At 43.2% G+C, this 17,363-nt stretch overlaps 1 protein-coding gene across 2 annotated transcripts; it reads left to right on the top strand.

Annotated features, from left to right (window-relative positions):
* The first annotated feature begins 1,190 nt into the window (after nucleotides 1-1,190).
* Nucleotides 1,191-17,273, top strand: LOC141784575 (FHF complex subunit HOOK-interacting protein 1A-like). Of its 2 annotated transcripts, XM_074662427.1 has the most exons (19): nucleotides 1,191-1,443; nucleotides 3,295-3,311; nucleotides 3,845-3,879; nucleotides 4,816-5,011; nucleotides 5,558-5,756; nucleotides 5,829-6,050; nucleotides 6,148-6,310; nucleotides 7,394-7,505; nucleotides 10,287-10,388; nucleotides 11,808-11,864; nucleotides 11,940-12,026; nucleotides 12,111-12,278; nucleotides 12,355-12,434; nucleotides 12,527-12,699; nucleotides 12,782-12,887; nucleotides 12,974-14,331; nucleotides 14,425-14,603; nucleotides 14,694-14,814; nucleotides 15,917-17,273. In XM_074662427.1, exons 4-19 carry the CDS (start codon nucleotides 4,907-4,909, stop codon nucleotides 16,147-16,149), a joined length of 3,465 nt encoding a protein of 1,154 aa, XP_074518528.1. In that variant the 5' UTR covers nucleotides 1,191-1,443; nucleotides 3,295-3,311; nucleotides 3,845-3,879; nucleotides 4,816-4,906; the 3' UTR covers nucleotides 16,150-17,273. The 2 variants fall into 2 exon arrangements, with proteins under 2 accessions (XP_074518528.1, XP_074518529.1); XM_074662428.1 differs by lacking the exon at nucleotides 3,295-3,311.
* The last annotated feature ends 90 nt before the right edge of the window (nucleotides 17,274-17,363 follow it).

Here is a 17,363-nt window from a genome sequence, read left to right as displayed (position 1 = left end):
TAAATACTATAAATAAATAGACACAGTTGTAGTGAATTAGAGCTAAAACACAAGTTTTACAGGTATGTTAACAACAGTTATAGCACAGAACTTCCTCTAGAGACAAGAAAAGTGAACTAAATGGAAAAAATAAAGCAACCATAAATAAAAAAAAAATCATGTAGAGCTTGACAGACACACGGACTAACTCAGAACAAAAGAGTTGACAAAGAATGTAAACAGCAACTTAAGACAAGCACCTGTTGACATCAGAGTTGACATGTTCCCTTGGAAAAAACATGTGTGACTAGTTTTATTTTTTTATTTTAAAATTGAAAATTAAAAAATTCTTCTGGGCTCAAACACCTTTATTTTCCTTTGAGGATTAACAAAGTACCTTCAATTCAGTATAGTTCAATTCAGTCCAGTTCAGTTCAATTCAATTCGGATCTTCTAAAACTTCATCAGGATTTTGCAAAAGTCTGACAGAAAAACAAAAACAAAAAAATTATTCCTGTAGATGTTGCTGTAGTTCTTGTAGAATTTAACCAAACATTAACTTTTTATTCTCTTACATAAAATTATAAATAACATCTTTAAATGTCTTCTTCTAAAAATATTTAAATTGTCTAGCATTATTTTTTAATTGATAAATTATAAATCACTCCCCACACACTCCTCCTTTTTTCTTGTATCTCAGAGTTGCTGGGAGCTGTTTTTTTTTTTAAGCTAAATGATAAAAATCAGAAGCCGGAGTTGCATCCTTTTTGTTGTTGCACTGTAAATGTTTTTCAATAGTTTCATCACCCCTGCTGACAGTTTGGTTGTAACCTGTTGTAGTTTCAGTGAACTGCCAGCAGAGTGCAGCACTGACACCTTTATTGAAACAGTTAGAATGGACTAACCTCTTCAAAACAAATATTAACATTTAAAAGATTAGACAATTCTCCAGTAATTCATGTAGTAGTTTTAATTCTCTGCTGTTTTGTTTTATTTTTTAAATTAAAGGCCAGTTTATGGACCATAAAAGAACATTTTTATATGATAAATCAACAAGAAGAAAAATCTAGAGTTCTTATTTGATTAAAATTCTTTTACCAAATTTACATAAATACAGAATGATCATCTTAGAAGACTTTTGTTTCTCACAAATGTGTAATTAATGAATGAAATAAATAGGAGTGCTCCTTCATGGTCTGTGTAAACACCCTCTCCAGTGGGCGTGGCCTCCCTCCTGGTGGGCGGGGCCCCAGTGTTACCTAGCAGCCAGCAGCAGGGTGATTGACGGTTGAGTGGATTAAAGCTCAGCAGCAGAGCAGCGGCTCAGGAAACCGCACAGAACCGCGGTTTGAAACACGGAACCACAGGATTTACCAGAGGTTCTGGTTCTGGACTCCGACAGAACTTTACGGTTCCTTACTTTTGTTTTCGGACTCACACTCCTTCATCTGGGACAGACCGGAGGTAAGCTCCATGTTTTGGTTTTCTACAGGTGCTCTTTATCCCTCTCAGTGAACTGTGTGGAGTGTTAGGTGTTTTACGGTAATAACGTGTTTTATGTTTTACCGGGTTTGTTTTTATAACGTTCATTATGATGTTTATTCAAAATCAGAAACACTAAAAGATAAGATTAAATGTTCAAAGGAAGCAAACAATAACATCAACAGAGATGAAACAGCAGACATGTTCATAGGTAGGAAGAAAGAGCTCTGAACAAAAGAGCAAAAAGGAAATAAAAGTTGAGAGTTACAGTGTGTGAAGACAAAAACAAACAAAACAAACAAAAAACGAGATAAATTGTGAAATAAAATAAGAATAAAAAACAAAACAAAAACAAAGGGAAAAGAGCTACCGTAAATATTGTAAAAGAGGTTTTTGTTAAACTAGATTGGGATAAAAATAAAGTTGAAATAAAATGAAAAGAGAATTCAGTGTTTTAGTAAATACAAAAAGAAATATTTATAATTATTTATAACATATTATCATATGTGTGTGTGTGTGTGTGTGTGTGTGTGTGTGTGTGTGAGAGAGAGAGAGAGAGAGAGAGAGAAAGTGATATCTGCTGAGTAATGCCGGTAATTCACTCAGGTGTGTGTGTGTGTGTGTGTGTGTGTGTGATGTAAGTAGTCTTAAGAAGGTGAAGTCTGCACGTGCTCTCGCTTACATGTCACTGAACTTCATTGACCTGCACACACACACACACACACACACACACACACACACACACACACACACACACACACATAGAAAACTCAGATCTTGAGTCCTCCAACATTCCAGCTTGTCAATTTCTTTAACGTTTTGAGAAATCTCATTGAAGTTTCTTGTTATGTGGAAAAAGTTTCTCCAGATCTTCCAGATGTTTTCAGGATCTTAGAAAAGTCTCTTTTTCTTGAAAAATATTTCAAGGGGCTTACTTTAGTTTCTGGGGATCTATCAAAAATTACACGTAATCTTGTAAAAGTTCCTCAAGAACATGCAAAAGTTTTATTTTTTTAATCTTTAAACATTTTAATTATCTTTCTAAAGGTTTCCTAAGAGCTAGCATAACTTTTGGGGAATCTTGAAAATAGTTTTCAGGATCTTGCAAAATTTGCAATCGTTTCTAAGGACTTAAGGGTTCAGAAGAATCCTTGATTTTTGAGGGGCGACTTTCATAAAGTTTCTGAAGATCTTGTAAAACTTTTTTGGAACTTGAAAAACATTCCCAGAAATCTAACTAAAGTTATTAAAGTTTAATGATTATGTGAACGTTTTTTTTTAAACACTACACATTTTTCTTTTGCTCTTGAAAGAATTTCTCTAGATCTTACAAATTTAAACTCAGGATCTTGTGATTATTTTCACAGGACTGCTGCAGATGTTTCTCATGGATCTTGAGAGATTGTTGTTTTCTGATTCATTTGTTTTGACAAACAGCAGCGACAAAATTCGAAGCCAAACTTATGAAAGATAGGAACCAAAACAACCAAAATAAGTTTCTCATTTGAGAAACTTTCGTTAATTAAAAAAAATCTCTCCTGGAGCAGAAACAGTTTGTGTGTTTTTGGTGTTCGGACTCTGAGCTGCAGCTTTCTGTGAGAATCAAACAGCTGGGAGAGCAACCGCTGCTGTCCATGAAGGAGATTAACACGTGTGCAGCTGTGTGTGAGTGTGTGTGTGTGTGTGTGTGTGTGTGTGTGTGTGTGTGTGTGTGTGAATGTGTGACCTGGTTTGTGAATTTAGGGCGGCGTGATTCAGGAGAAAAACCCTGATACTCATTGTACTCATTTTGTTTCTTCCATGTTTTCCTCCTGCTTCGACTCCAAACCACAGAAACTTTCAGTGTGAAGGTGACGACTGTTCACACACACACACACACACACACACACACACACACACACAGCGCCCTGGCTCTGAGGGGTTGCAGGTTCAATTCCCGAGAGGATTAATTATTAAAATTCATTTAAAAGTAATCAACTAAAGGCCTGTTTCATGAAAACAGGTCAAAAATATGACCTGAAATATGTGTGTGTGTGTGTTTGTGTGTGTGTGTGTGTGTGTGTGTGTGTCTAATCCCTGGTTTGTGTGATGGCATGTGACCGTCTGAGTTCAACACACACACACACACACACACACACACTCACGCTGTGGTGGTTTGGGATTTAACATCACTGTCTCATCTCAGATTACCACACACACACACACACACACACACACACACACACACACACACACACACACACACACAGAGATTAGAGACCCAGATGGTGATGGGATGGATTTTTTAAATTGTGTGTGTGTGTGTGTGTGTGTGTGTGTGTGTGTGTGTGTGTGTGTGTGTGTGTGTGAGCCTGACCTCTCTCTCTCTCTCTCATACCAACAGGCAGCAGGCTCGCTCGTCCATGTCTCAGCACAGAGGTATGTTGCTCTTTTTTTTTTTTTTTTCAGTTTTTCTTGAAGGAGTTCCGGAACTCTCGGAATGTTCCGGAACACCCAGGGTGGTACCCGGACACATTCCGGATTTTCCTGTGTTGCTTTTTGCCTCTGATGACCCTCACTTCCTGCTGCGGCCTTAAAGGCAGAGGAGCCTCTCGGCCGGAGGGAGGGGGGGGGTTGCAGTGAGCAGGGCATGATGGGAAATAGAATCCAGGGTCCTGTCTCAACATGAGTGGGTTATTTTCACATCACGACTTTCTGTTGATATTTTCTCATCACTTAGCAGTTCCTGCAGTTCCAAAAGTGTCCACTTGAGGCCTGCTCTGAAAGCACAAACCACCTCTTTAAAAAACGATCTTTACAGCAGAAATAAACACGTTCACCAGGCTCAAAGCTCGGCTTGAAAACGTCCTCTTAGCCCGAGGTCAGGTCAGCCAAGGTCAGGCTACGTACAGTTTCAAAACTCTGCTTCAAAAACCAAAAGCTGCTTTTTTTAAAGGAATAATCCTGAAATAATTAGTAAACTGGTTAATTAATTCTTTGAGGTGGATTATTATCAGCCTCATATTCACAAAACCAACAGACCAGTTTTTCACCAGGTCTTTAAAAACATATGCATCATATATGATACGTTTGGTCAAAAAAGGTTCCCAAGGTCTTGAAAATATTTGGGATCTTGAAAAAGACTCTCAGGGTCTTTTAAAACAAAAATCTGGATTTTCCAAAAATAGTAAAGGATCTTGCAAAAATTACTCAAATTTCCTCAGGACCTACTGAAATAAACTTTTGTGATTTAAGCATTTTCATGGATCTTTCCATAGTCCTTGCAAAACTTTTTGGGGATCTCGTGAAAGTTTCTGAGGAGCTCACAACAGTTTTGTCGGATCCTTAAAAACAAAACCGTCATCTCTCCTGCAGACCACCAGCTGAGTGTCCAGCCCAGGAGCAGAGCCTGATCCTGGGCCTCGGGAACCTGGACCATGCTGTAGGCACCTGACCGCCTGTCAGGATGATGGCCTCTGTGATCATGGGGGGCCTTCACAGGAAGGCCCTCACGCTGAGGGGGGTGGACCCTGAGACCTGCATGATCGTGTTCAAGAACCACTGGGCCCAGGTAACAAACCCATCAACCCCCGTCCTGTTCTGCTGTGTGCTGTCACACACTCCCCACTCTGCTTCTGAATGGTTGGCTGACGCCGTGCTCAGTGTGTGTGTGTGTGTGTGTGTGTGTGTGTGTGTGTGTGTGTGTGTGTGTGTGTGTGTGTGTGTGTGTGTTACTCACCCAGACTTTGGCCCTTAAACACAGGATCCATTTAGGACTCTACACCCGCCAAGAAAGTCCCCACACACACACTCCACGTCTGTGTGGCAGTGTATTGTGTGTTTGTGTGTGTGGTCGTTGTCTGAAGCAGCCGGGGTCAAAGGTTAACACAAGTCCAGACAGTGAATAACATTATTCTCCAAAAAGCTGAATCTGATTCCCTGTTTTTGTGTTTTTCCAATGATTTAGTTGTTAGCAGCAGAAACTGAGGTAATAGGATTAAAGCTGTTTGACCTGATTCTCATAAACCTGCAGATTCTGCTGCTGAACTGGATTTCAGAGAAATCTGCTCCGGCCTCGTTGGAGTGAAGGTTTGACCTGCACTCTGTGTCTCTGCAGGTCGTGAAGATCCTGGAGAAACACGAGCCGGGTCGCAGCAGCACCAGCGCGCTGAGTTTCCTCTCCGGTCACAGTAAGAGCGATAACGGCGGCTCAGGGGCGTTACGCCTCGGCCCCATCCCAGCCGACGAAGCCAGCGCGGTTCAGAACTACGTGGAGCACATGCTGTTCCTGCTGATGGAGGAAGAGGCGGGGCAAGGTGAGGGGATGACCAGAACACGTCAGAGACGTTTCTCGGTTTGGTTCTCACACCTGTGACGTCTGCCCCCAGGAGGAGCCATGGGCCCCATCCTGGAGTTCGTGGTCCTGGAGGGCGTGATGGAGAGGCTGTTCCTGTGGAGCCTGAGGAGACAGTTCACTGAGGACATGAAGCTGGAGCAGCTCAGGATGTACCAGATGCTTCTGTCCCAGGCCCGGCAGCCTCTGCTGCACCACAAACCAGTCCTACGACCGCTCATGATGCTGCTGGCCTCCTGCGCTGGAGCCGCCACAGGTGAGTCCAGGTTCACCAGGAGAGGAGGTTTGACTGAGAGTGACTCCTGCAAAAAACAAAAACCTGGGTTTTAAATCATCTGCATTTCCTCCTCCAGACAGCGGGGGTGCTGTGGAGGCTGAACTGGTTCACCTGTTGAACCAGCTCTGCGTGGCTCTGGTCAAAGACCCCTCAGTGCTGGAACTGTTCTTCCACACCAGCGAGGACCAGGGGGCCGCCAACTTCCTGCTCTTCTCCCTGCTCATACCATACACACACAGGTTGGTATACACAAAGGTACACACACAGTGAGGGATACACACTGGTACACACACAGGTAGAGATACACAATGGTACACACACAGTGAGGGTTTCACAAAGGTACACACAGATAGGGATACACAATGGTATTTACACACACAGGCAAAGATATGCAAAGGTATACACACAGGAAAGTAAACACACAGGAAAGTAAACACACAGGTTGGTATACACTCAGGTACACACAGGGTGAGGGATACACAAAGGTACACACACATAGGGATACACACAGGTAAGGATAAACAAAGGTATATACACACAGAGGTAAACACACAGTGAGGGATACACAAAGGTACACACGATAGGGTTACACAATGATATTTACACACACACAGGCAAGGATACACAAAGATATACAATCACAGGAGAGTAAAGACAGCTTGGTATACACAAAGGCACACACACAGGTAGGCATACACAGAGGTAAGGATACACAATGGTATATACCCAGAGGAAGGTTAACACACAGGTTGGTATACACACAGGTAGAGATACATAATGGTATATACACACAGGACGATAAAAACACAGGTTGTTATAGACACAGGTACACACACAGGTAGAGATGCACAATGGTATACACACACAGGAAGGTACACACACAGGTAGGAATACACAAGTGTATTTACCCACAGGTTGGTATACACAGCTAGGGATACACAACTACATACATGCAAAAGTGCACACACTGGTAGGGATACACAAAGGTATACACAGGCAGACTTGAATGGTGGTGGTACACAACTTTATATACACATATGAGGATGTATTCAAAAGCATATACATAAATAAAAACTCTCAGGTAACAGGGATGGACAAAGGTATACACACACTTGTAAAGATACACAATGGTATACACACAAGTAGTTATACACCATACACACAGGTAGGGATACACAAACATACAATCACGTGTTAACACAGAAAAACTCATTTTTGATAAGTGACACAAACATACTGAGGTGCACACAGGTATACACACGTTATTTTAAAGGTGTATTATTTTAGATGGATTCGTAACTTTCTCCCATCTCTCTCTTCAGGCAGGGCTGTGTTGGTCAGCAGGCCAGAGACGCTCTGCTGCTCATCATGTCTTTGTCGGCCGCTGATCCTCGAGTCGCCCAGCACATCGCAGAGAACACGTACTTCTGTCCCGTAAGTGTGAAAATACCCACAATCCCAAGCTTCTGCTGCTGTTAATGTTTCTTTAAAGATGGCGAGTTTGGATTCTGTAACACCAAACCTTGACGACTTCCTCTCAGACTCCTCTGAGACAGCGTTTTTTTTTTTTAACTTTGTTTTCTGGCAAGTTTCATGGTGGTGTTGTGTCTGCTGGAGCGTTGTCTAGTCGTAGAGTTGTCAAGGATTTGTTGAGGATCAGCGTCACTCAGTAGATTACACAGATAAACCCACAGGATAAGTCCTCTTCACTGCTCCCCTCTTTCCTGTAATTAAAATCAAACCCAACAAAACCAGGAAGCTGATGATGCAGAACGTCAAAGACAGTTTTTCAGGTTTGTTTTGACTCGTTAGATGAACTCAGTGATCCAGAGCTGTGCTGTAAAAGACTTTAAAACTGTTAAAAAAACAAAGTCCAATCAGAAATTCACAGACACAGATGATTCATGAATGAAAAGCTGTTAAACTGAGTGGACGTTTGGTTTTTCAGCGCAGTGGATGAGTCCTTTCCCCCATTCATCTCCACCATGCATTGTAATCTCATTATCACAGGTTACGTAATAAACTAACAAGCTCAGTCTGCCTCCTCGGGGAATGTGACAGAGTGTGACAGCAGAAACAGAGAAAGGGGGATGACAGAGTCAGAGAGGCGAACGCAGTGGATCAAACAAGACTGAGTTAGAAATGTTCAAAGTTTAAAACCACGGCCAGTGGAGTTTAAGACAGGAACTCCGATTGGACTGTTGTTCTCTGCAGGAAACAGAAACAGAATGAAAACCAAAAAGTGCCTGAGAGTTAAACCCACACAGTACGAGCTACAGTGATGTGTCATCTGTTTCTCATTATAATTATTATTTTTTTTGTTTTTTGTAAATGTTTCAATTTTTTGAATTTTTTTTATTTATTTTATTTTTTTATTTTTATTCCTTTTTTTTATTATTTTTTTCTTATGTATATTTCTTTATATTTGTATATTTTATATCTTAACTTTTTCTATATTCTATCTGCATTTTCATTATTTATATAAGACAAATTCCTTGTATGTGGGAATGTACAGCTTGACTCATCTTGATGGAGTAGTGAGATTGCCAAATTACAAAAATAAATCTATAAAAGAATAAATAAATTAATTAATTTATTAATTAATAAATTATATATGAATGTATGAAATAATAAATAAATAAATAAAAAATATATAAGAATCTATGAAAGAATAAGAATCCACAAAAGAAAAGTATTATAAGAAAAGTAAAAGCATTATAAATACTAATACTTTTATTAGCCTTTTCTTTTATGCATTCTTATATAATTTATTTATTAATTCATCATTTATTTTGTTTATAGATTCTTATATAATTTATTTATTTATTTTTTAAATTTTTCTTTTATAGATTATTATATTTTTTTTATTACATTTTTTATTCTCCTATAGATTCTTATATATCTTATTTATCAATTCATTTATTTATTTTCTTCTTTTATAGATTTATTTTTGTAATTTGGCACTCTCACTACTTCATATATCTTGTCAGACACCAACGGTTGACGTCATGGCGACTCTGTTCATGTTTTGTCCAGTCCATGGTTCTGGCGTGATACGTACTTCCTTACTTGTTTTGTCAATGGCCACAACTGGTCAAACTGGCAGCTGGTGCAAAAAACACCAATGGTGGACAAAGGCTTTAACACTCGATCCGACTCAGGATAGCCTTAGCATGCTAATGTTTTTATATGTTTTTTATATAGACCAAAAAATGTTCACAGCTTGTTGAGATATTTCTGTGTTTGCCAAAGTTGGGGACTAGCCGCTAACATTGCTAACAACCAAAGAAAGGTTCTTTATCATGATTAAACTAATCAAGTTTTCGGAGTTATTGAAAGTGTCACAGATGTTGTTTAAAGATAATAATGAAGGTTGGCTTTGTTTACATTTTTGGGGGGATTCGTACTTCCTGTGTCGAACAGTTTGATGACATCACTGCTTGTGTCTGCTTTGACTGTTTGTGAGAGAGAAGAGAGATGCAGGCAGAAAAACTGAAGCACGTGCTGCCTGTGTGTGTGTGTGTGTGTGTGTGTGTGTGTGTGAGTGTGTGTGTGTGTGTGTGTGTGTGTGTGTGTGTGTGTGCGTCAGATTTAAGCCCATGTAACTGCACCCTGACCTCAATCTTTATGTCAGGAGCAGATTAGTAAAGCAGCGTGAGATTGGCTGGTATGCGGAGAGGGATTAGTATATCAGCTGAGGATTGGACGGACGCCTGTTTGTTAGATGATGGATGCAGCTGTTTACATTGTTGTTGTTGTTGTTTACGTTGACAGTTTCCCTCCCTCTGTCCTTCATTTTTACTCTGTCGTTACTGAAATGATCAAGATATTGGAGAAAAACACGTCTTATCGTTAACGAGTCAAAGGAGTGACACTCCTCTGCTCCTGTCTTTTATATATAAGACTATCAAAGGCAGCCAGTTAGCTTAGCTTAGCATAAAGAGGAGAGCTAACTGCATGCTCCTGACTCTCTAGGAAAACTAAATTCAGAGTTACTATAAGGTGTACCGTTGCTCTTTAGATTAAAGTCAAATAAGGTGAAAACTTTTCCCTCGATCAGCCTTTCAGTCGATAATGTTCAGCACATTTTCTCCTCCTCTCCCTCGTTTCAGTTCATATCTGACCTCGTTTTCAGCTATTTATAAAACAAGCCACTAATCCACTCTGGGATTTTAATTTGCAGAAAAACCTCTGCTTGTGTTTGTGTGATTACAGGTGCTGGCCACAGGTCTGTCCGGTCTGTACTCGTCTCTTCCGGCCAGGCTGCAGGTCTACAGCGAAGACTGGCACTGTCTGGACACGGCGGACTGGCAGCAGGTAACGTGGTCCTCGGTCTCCTCTTCTGATGGTGGTTTTCTCAAAGGAGTGATCCCAACTCCAGTTCCAATTATCCACCTTCTTGGGTTGACAGGAAGTTATGCTGAGTCAGTGTTTTGGATAAAGCAACTTCCATCAATAAGCTTCAGACACCAATGGGCGACGTCATGGAGACTACGTTCATGTTTTGTCCAGTCCATGATTTTGACTTGTTAGCCGTGTTTCCACCAAGCAGTCCGAGTCGGTTCAGTCCTGTTCGGTACAGTTAAGCCTGATCCCGTTTGTGTTTCCACAGTAAACTGCGCCCTCTCGTGGTGGGCGGTGTGTAAGCTAGATGCTGAAAGACACAGCTGTGAAATAATAGTGTGATGCCGTAGCAGCGCGACACAGTTTACCCCGCTTATAAATCCAACAAAGAAGACACAGTAAACAAAGAGCAACGATGAAGACATGCAGCGATCTGCATCTCTTCCGAGAGCGGATCGGTTCAGTCTGGCTCCCATACGAAGGGATCCCAAAAAGTAGGCCAGCTCACAAAATGCACGCCGTACTGAGACGAACTGAACCGGTCTGCTTGGCGCCGGTCTGCTTGGCGGAAACACGGCTTTTGTTTCGTCAACGGCTGCAACTGGTCAAACTGGCAACTGGTGCAAAGAACACCACCGGTGGACGTAGGCTGTAACACTTGATCTGATCATAGACTGTATAAAACATGGACGTAGTCTCCCTGACGTCACCAGTCTGTTTCTGAAACAGGAAATGAAGCAGATCGGCTATAGCGGCCATATTGGAAGTGACAAGGGCTTCGAATACAGCTATAGGGCGCCTGTAGGAGAAGGAAGAGAAACTCAACAGAGGCACATCTTGTTGCTTGTGTCCACTTCTGTCCACACAAAGATGGAAAGTTTCTGTACAGTTTTGTATGAAAAATATTTTCCTTTAAGGTCTTTTTCCTAAATGGCAGCTTGATCAGCCCCCCCCAAGTAGTTCAGCGTCTTCTTACCATGTGCGAGGAGATAAAAGTGACAATGAGGAGTCTTTCAGGTGTAAAAGCCCTGAACTGATGGGTAAAATGAGAAGAAACTGAAGGGAAACACATGGTTTATGGCGCAACACTGATGCTTGATTAATTCTGGGTATTGATATTCGGGCAATCAGTGAATACTGGAGCCACAGTTTTTTAAAATCCAGTGGACGAGTGTTGAGATATTCGTCTCAAAAACAAAAGTAAAGCTCATGGATGTGCTGGAGAAGAAATCAGGGATCAGGACAGTCACGTAATGCTTAAGGGAGCTTGGGTATTTATGAAAAAACAGCCGTGTTTCATTCATGGCAAAGTAGTCGATCGACAGCGTAAGGACATGTTCGGTGAAAAGTCTGATTGGTTGTTGTAAATCTTTCCTGATGCTTCGTCCACAGGTTCCAGCTCTGGTCCACTTCCTGCACTCCCTGGAGTTCTGCAGTGCCGTTGCAAAGGTAACACCAACACACAAAAAAAGCACAAGTGCAACAAAAAAGTGCTTCAAATAACTGTATCTGTCTCTGTTCCAGGTCGCTCATCCATCCATCCGGTCTCAGCTGCTGAACTACATCTACAACGGCTTCTTGGTGCCAGTTCTGGCTCCTGCTCTACACAAGGTACCAAACAGAACCCCCCTTTTTGATTCTGTGTCCCAGTATCTCTGAAGCTGATCTTGTCCGTCCACGTTACTATGTTTGCAGCTGACGATCGAGGAGGTCATGACCACCACGGCGTACCTGGACCTCTTCCTGCGCTCCATCTCTGAGCCCGCCCTCCTCCAGACGTTCCTGTCCTTCATCCTGCTGCACACGCATGATAACGTGCACATTCTGGACACGCTGGTCAGCAGGGTCAATACACCTTTCCAGGTAACACATTTACCCACAATCCCCTGTTCATGCACTCTTCTGCCATGTGCTGAAGATGACTGTGTCTGTCCATCAGTTGGGGACGGTGTCGCTGGCTCTGTTCAGGACTCTGATTGGTCTCTTCTGTGAAGACGTCATGCTGCAGCTGGTGTTCAGGTCAGTCTCACAGGTTCACCAGATCTTTGTGAGGAAGATCCTTGATTATGGACGTGGTTGATCAGGGAGTCCGTCCACCCATGTGTCCTCAGGTACCTGATCCCCTGCAGTCACCTCAGCAGGAGGCAGCAGTGGTCCTTGAAGCAGAGGGACTGCTACTCCTCCAGCGCTGCCTCCTTCCTGCTCCTCATGCCCTCCTGGTGCCCCGGCAGCTTCAAAAACACAAACAGGCACTCGGAGCACATCCACTGGCCTAAAGGAGCAGGTCAGTACCATCGATAAAGGTCCAGAAAGCTGAAGAATAACAAGATCTGCTCCATCGTGAGTGACGGTTCTGTCTCTTTCAGATCTGTCAGACAGCGTTGGTTACTGCCGCGGCTCCGACTTCCTGATGGATGTGAACTATCTTCATTACCTCTGGGATGCCCGTCAGGCCATCTCAACGTCCCACAGGTTGGTCCAGTCAAACAAAAGTAGCCTGACACAAACCCGTGAGGAGTACGAAGGGTTTCTGATGAGTGCCGTGGTTCTTCTTGCAGGGCGTGCCGGTTCTGGTCAGCTCCGTATGATGGCATCAACCCTCTACCTCAGGAATACCGGTCCAGCACGCCAGCGAATGACAGAGAGAGTGAGGCAGAGATCATCAGGCGAGCAAAGAGCGACTCCATCTGCTCTTTGGAAACCACCACCCAGGCCTTAGTCCTCTCCCCAACCCTGTCCTCCTCTGACACGGTCTCCACGAGCAACCACGCAGGAAGAGCCAGCTCTGTTCTGGAGCTGGAGTGGGATGACATCTTTGCAGAAGAGGATCCGTCTTCACCTGGGGTCATAAACACGCCCCTCATGAACGGCAGCGCGACCATGGAGGTGGACCGGTCTGTTTCCACGCCGTCACCACCGGGACACATCCAGGAACTGCGGCGCACTGCAACGAGGCTGGTGCACGGCTCGTACGTGGAGGAGTCCGAGTTTCAGGATGACGTCCTCGTCTACGACCTCGTCGCCAAGAACGACACGAAGGCGGCAATTTTGGAGCGAATCATGGCAGCGAATCGACGGGCGCGTGGGAACATCTCAAATGGACAGCAAGTTCCAACAGTTGGCGCGACAACAAAAATAACAACTATGCTAACGACGACAGGGAGGACGGTGCTGGAAACGGTTAACAGTATAATGTCGACGAGGAGGCGGAGCGAGGATGGAGGGAGAGAGGAACGAAGGAGTGAGGACAGTGGTAAGGAGACTGGGAGAAGGAGGGAGGAAAGAGAAGAGGAGATGGAGAGGATAGACGAACACGGAGAGCCAAACGGACATCTGGGTTACACAAACGGTTTGGACGCTAAGGACGACATCATCAGCGAATCCAACGATACTGATGAAGATGGAAAGCTCTCTAAGCTAAAATTCAACCTGAGCGACCCCATGGCTACTCGCAGTCACACACTGACCACACACCACCAGCACACACACCACAACAAACACCGTCCAACGCCACAATCCCCAACAACCGCTCTACCCAACGGCCATCCAGAACCCGAGGAACCGGACTCTTTGGTTCCTGATGCCAAACCTCTAAACCTTCCCGCCAACAACATCAACAACAACAACAACGACTTCCTGACCCAGTACTACGAGCTCATGCTCTCTTTGGGGGTGGAGCCAGACTGCAACAACGTCACGGATGACATCGGCGTGTTCAGGAGGCGAGTCAGAGCGCTGAGGCAGAAACTGGAGGAGGAGGACGGACTTTGTGAAGACTTTTCCTTCAGCACTTTGTGGGAGAGGAGAGGGAAAGAGGTGGAAGAGGTGGAGATGGAAGAGGAGGAGGAGCCGGAGGAGGAAGAGAGCAGAAGCAGCAGTAAGGACGTTAACGCGAAGAGCGAGGTCCCGTTTACAGGTCTGTGTTTTTAAACATGGTGGAGTGGTTACATGTTACAGTGGTGGAGGAAGACGTGTTTTACAATCCTCATGTTTTCCCATAATGCACCAGGTCCATTTGTAAGCGTCCTGTTGTCGAGGCTGGAGAACCTTCTGGAAAACTCCATCGCAGTCAACCTGCTGGTGACAGGCATCCTCTCCCAGCTGGCATCGTACCCACAACCTCTGCTGAGGTCCTTCCTGCTCACCACAGACCCACAAACCCAGCCCACTGTTCGAACCCTGCACCAGGTAAAAACCACGTCCGTTACAAACTGAGCGAAGTGAAACTTCTGTGTGTGCTGCAGCTCTGAGAATGAGGACGTGTGTGTGTGTTTATAGGTGTTGGTGTCAGTGCACGCACAGATCGAGCGCTACGTGGCTGCAAGGCCGGACTATCCTGCCCTGGTCACCCAGGCCTGGAGGTTCCTGTTGGTTAAAGACCAGGACAGTAAGTTCAGAGGTGAGAGAACAGACACACAAACATTCACTACCCTAACTTCATGAGACTCCTTCTCTGGTCTTCACGTTGGGTTTCGTCCAATAACGTTTTTTTTATCAACATTAACGTTTCTAGACATGTTAATGTCCTTTGGAAAGTGTCTTAAAATTATGTTTGTTGTGATTTGGTGCCATGTAATTATAGATTGACTGATTGATTGATTGATGTCAAACATCCCGGGTTAGCATGTGTAGCATTCGAAAGAAAACCTCAGTTTACCTTAAAGTGATGGCTGTGATACAAAGACACATCTTTACATCCTGAGAACATAAAACCCTTGGGGAAAATCTGACACTTTAGTTCCTTAAAAACACAGAATCCTTAGAGCGTCAGACCCTGGACCCTGTTAGATCTTGGAGAAATAAGCACTTTGCAAAGAGACATTAAACAGTGTAAGACCTTGGTAACCAATGAGCCTTGGAACATGAGGAACATGAGGAACATGGGGACCATAGAACCCTAGTCAGTAGGACAGTAATTTGAGTCTTTGGGGACCATGAACCATTGGGCTTTGGACTCTCATACCACTTGCAAAATTAGAAACCTAGAAAATCAAACCTCAGGAACTCAGGATTCTTGAGTCACTGGACTCTAAAAAAAAGGAACTTGGGGCACTTGACCTCAGGAACCTGGGTCCTCAGAGTGTAGGACCAATGGGACTGATGATCTTGGGTCTTGTCTGTTCCATGGACTCTTGATCTTGCCAAATATGAATAAAATGCAATTGTTCTACCTTATTACCACGACTAGACTTCAGAAACTGATGGTACTGGGTATGTAGGACTCTTGAGGTGTAGTACCCTAGAACTGAAGGCATTACTGGACTTCAGACCCATGGAAATGTGAGACTTTGGGAACAAAAGACATTTGGGAATTGGGCTCCTGGGAACTTGGAAACATGGGATCCCTGGAAGTCTGAACTTTAGTAACACTGGGTTTGGGGATTATTGGATCTGTGTAACCAGCAGGATCTGTGACACATGGATTCAGCACACCACCCTTTCTATTCAAATCTTCCTTCTCATACAGCATCACTGTATAACAGACTGTTCCCCTTTTCCAGAGTGCCTCGAGTCACACGAAGGCAATGGTATCCAGGACCCCTCTCACCCTAATGGTTCAGTGAGGACCACTCTGACTCTGCCCCCCCTTGGGGTTTTACCCCCATGCCCCCAAATCCCCCCTCAAGCCAAGAGCAGAGTGTTTGCGATCGTCCTGTACGCCGAGTTCCTGAAAGAGCTGGCTGCCATCGCCCAGGAGCACAGCATCACTTTGGACTGCTCCGCGGAGGAGTAATGAGAGGGTCATCGGTGCAAACCGGTCCAGAACAGAACATGGAGAAACTAGTATTAGTTCAACACTGAGAAAAAAACAAACACTGCTGAAATCCAAGAAGCTGCTCAAAGACCGACTGCAGAACTGTTTCTAAAACCCCTCGAATCGAAAGCACTAAAAATGCACATATTATGCATTTATGTTTATATTCCTGGCAGCACTTGAACATTTTTATTATGTGAATATATAACTATATTTATAAAAACATCAAAACAATTGGAAATTATTTTAACGTAACTCAGTGTTACCTTTATATTTATGAGATTGGAGCAAAACGTTTCTTAAGTTCTGAAAAAAGTTGCTCCAGAGTTAAACTATGCAAACGGCACTGAGCACTGCTGATGTACTTTTTCACTGTTCCACCACAGAAATGAGTTAATTTAATGTATTTATTTTAAAACAGAGTTTAGTTTTTGTTTAGTGTCTTTGTCCTAACGGTTGTTATCATGAAGTATCACCTGTAGTTATCCACCACTGAAGCAGGAAGTCCCTCCTGTGCAGTAAAAAGACGTATTTGTTGTGTTTTTTCTTTGTACATGCTGATCAGTCGTGTCTTTCTGTTCTCCTGATGTGTCTTCGTAAGCAAACAAAAACACATGTATGTAAATCAAAAGGCCTTAATTCAACCTGCAGAGATTTTTGATGCACAGTGATGCGTCTTTTATCACGTCTTGTGCAAAAAACTTTAGGATGATCTGGATTTATCTGTTTTGCACTCCTCTTAATGTGCATTCCATTATTTTCATGTGACGTGAAGTTTCTTCCTTTCTCGTCTTTTTTTTGACTTGGAAACGCTGACTGTGGCGCCCTCTGGTGTTCACCTGTGCTGCATTCAAGTCACATGAAGACGCTGGGTTATATGATATTTCCCAAGCTGAGTTTTTGAATATTTAAACTAAAAAAAGAAAAGGAAATTTCTGGACATCACTGGAAACAAATCTGGGCAAAGCAGTGCTGCCTCCTGCTGGTCAATCAGATGAACTGTCTGTAGTCCCTTTAGGGGGATAAACTGCCAAAATGATGAAAATCCTGACACATTTTGTTTTTGTCACCAGGTAAACAGTCAGAATAAACCCTGCTGCTTGTGAACGCTCTCTGTGTCTGTTTTTGTTTTTGTTTTTGTTTTTTGTCAGGGTTTCAGGGGAAAGTTTTTCTTCACAGTTGAGTGAATCAAT

The sequence above is a fragment of the Halichoeres trimaculatus genome, unplaced genomic scaffold, assembly GCF_033239565.1.
Source record: "Halichoeres trimaculatus isolate MK-OKI-2021-1 unplaced genomic scaffold, fHalTri1.1 fHalTri1_scaffold_22, whole genome shotgun sequence".
NCBI lineage: Eukaryota > Metazoa > Chordata > Actinopteri > Labriformes > Labridae > Halichoeres > Halichoeres trimaculatus.
The sequence above is the reverse complement of the archived record's forward strand: the minus strand, read 5'-3'. Positions and strand labels throughout refer to the sequence as shown.

Coding starts and splice junctions, on each gene's coding strand:
- LOC141784575 (XM_074662428.1), top strand. CDS start 4,907: ATGATGGCCTCTGTGATCATGGGGGGCCTTCACAGGAAGGCCCTCACG. Junction 6,051..6,147: donor CTGCGCTGGAGCCGCCACAG/GTGAGTCCAGGT, acceptor TTCCTCCTCCAG/ACAGCGGGGGTGCTGTGGAG. Junction 12,888..12,973: donor GCCATCTCAACGTCCCACAG/GTTGGTCCAGTC, acceptor TTCTTCTTGCAG/GGCGTGCCGGTTCTGGTCAG.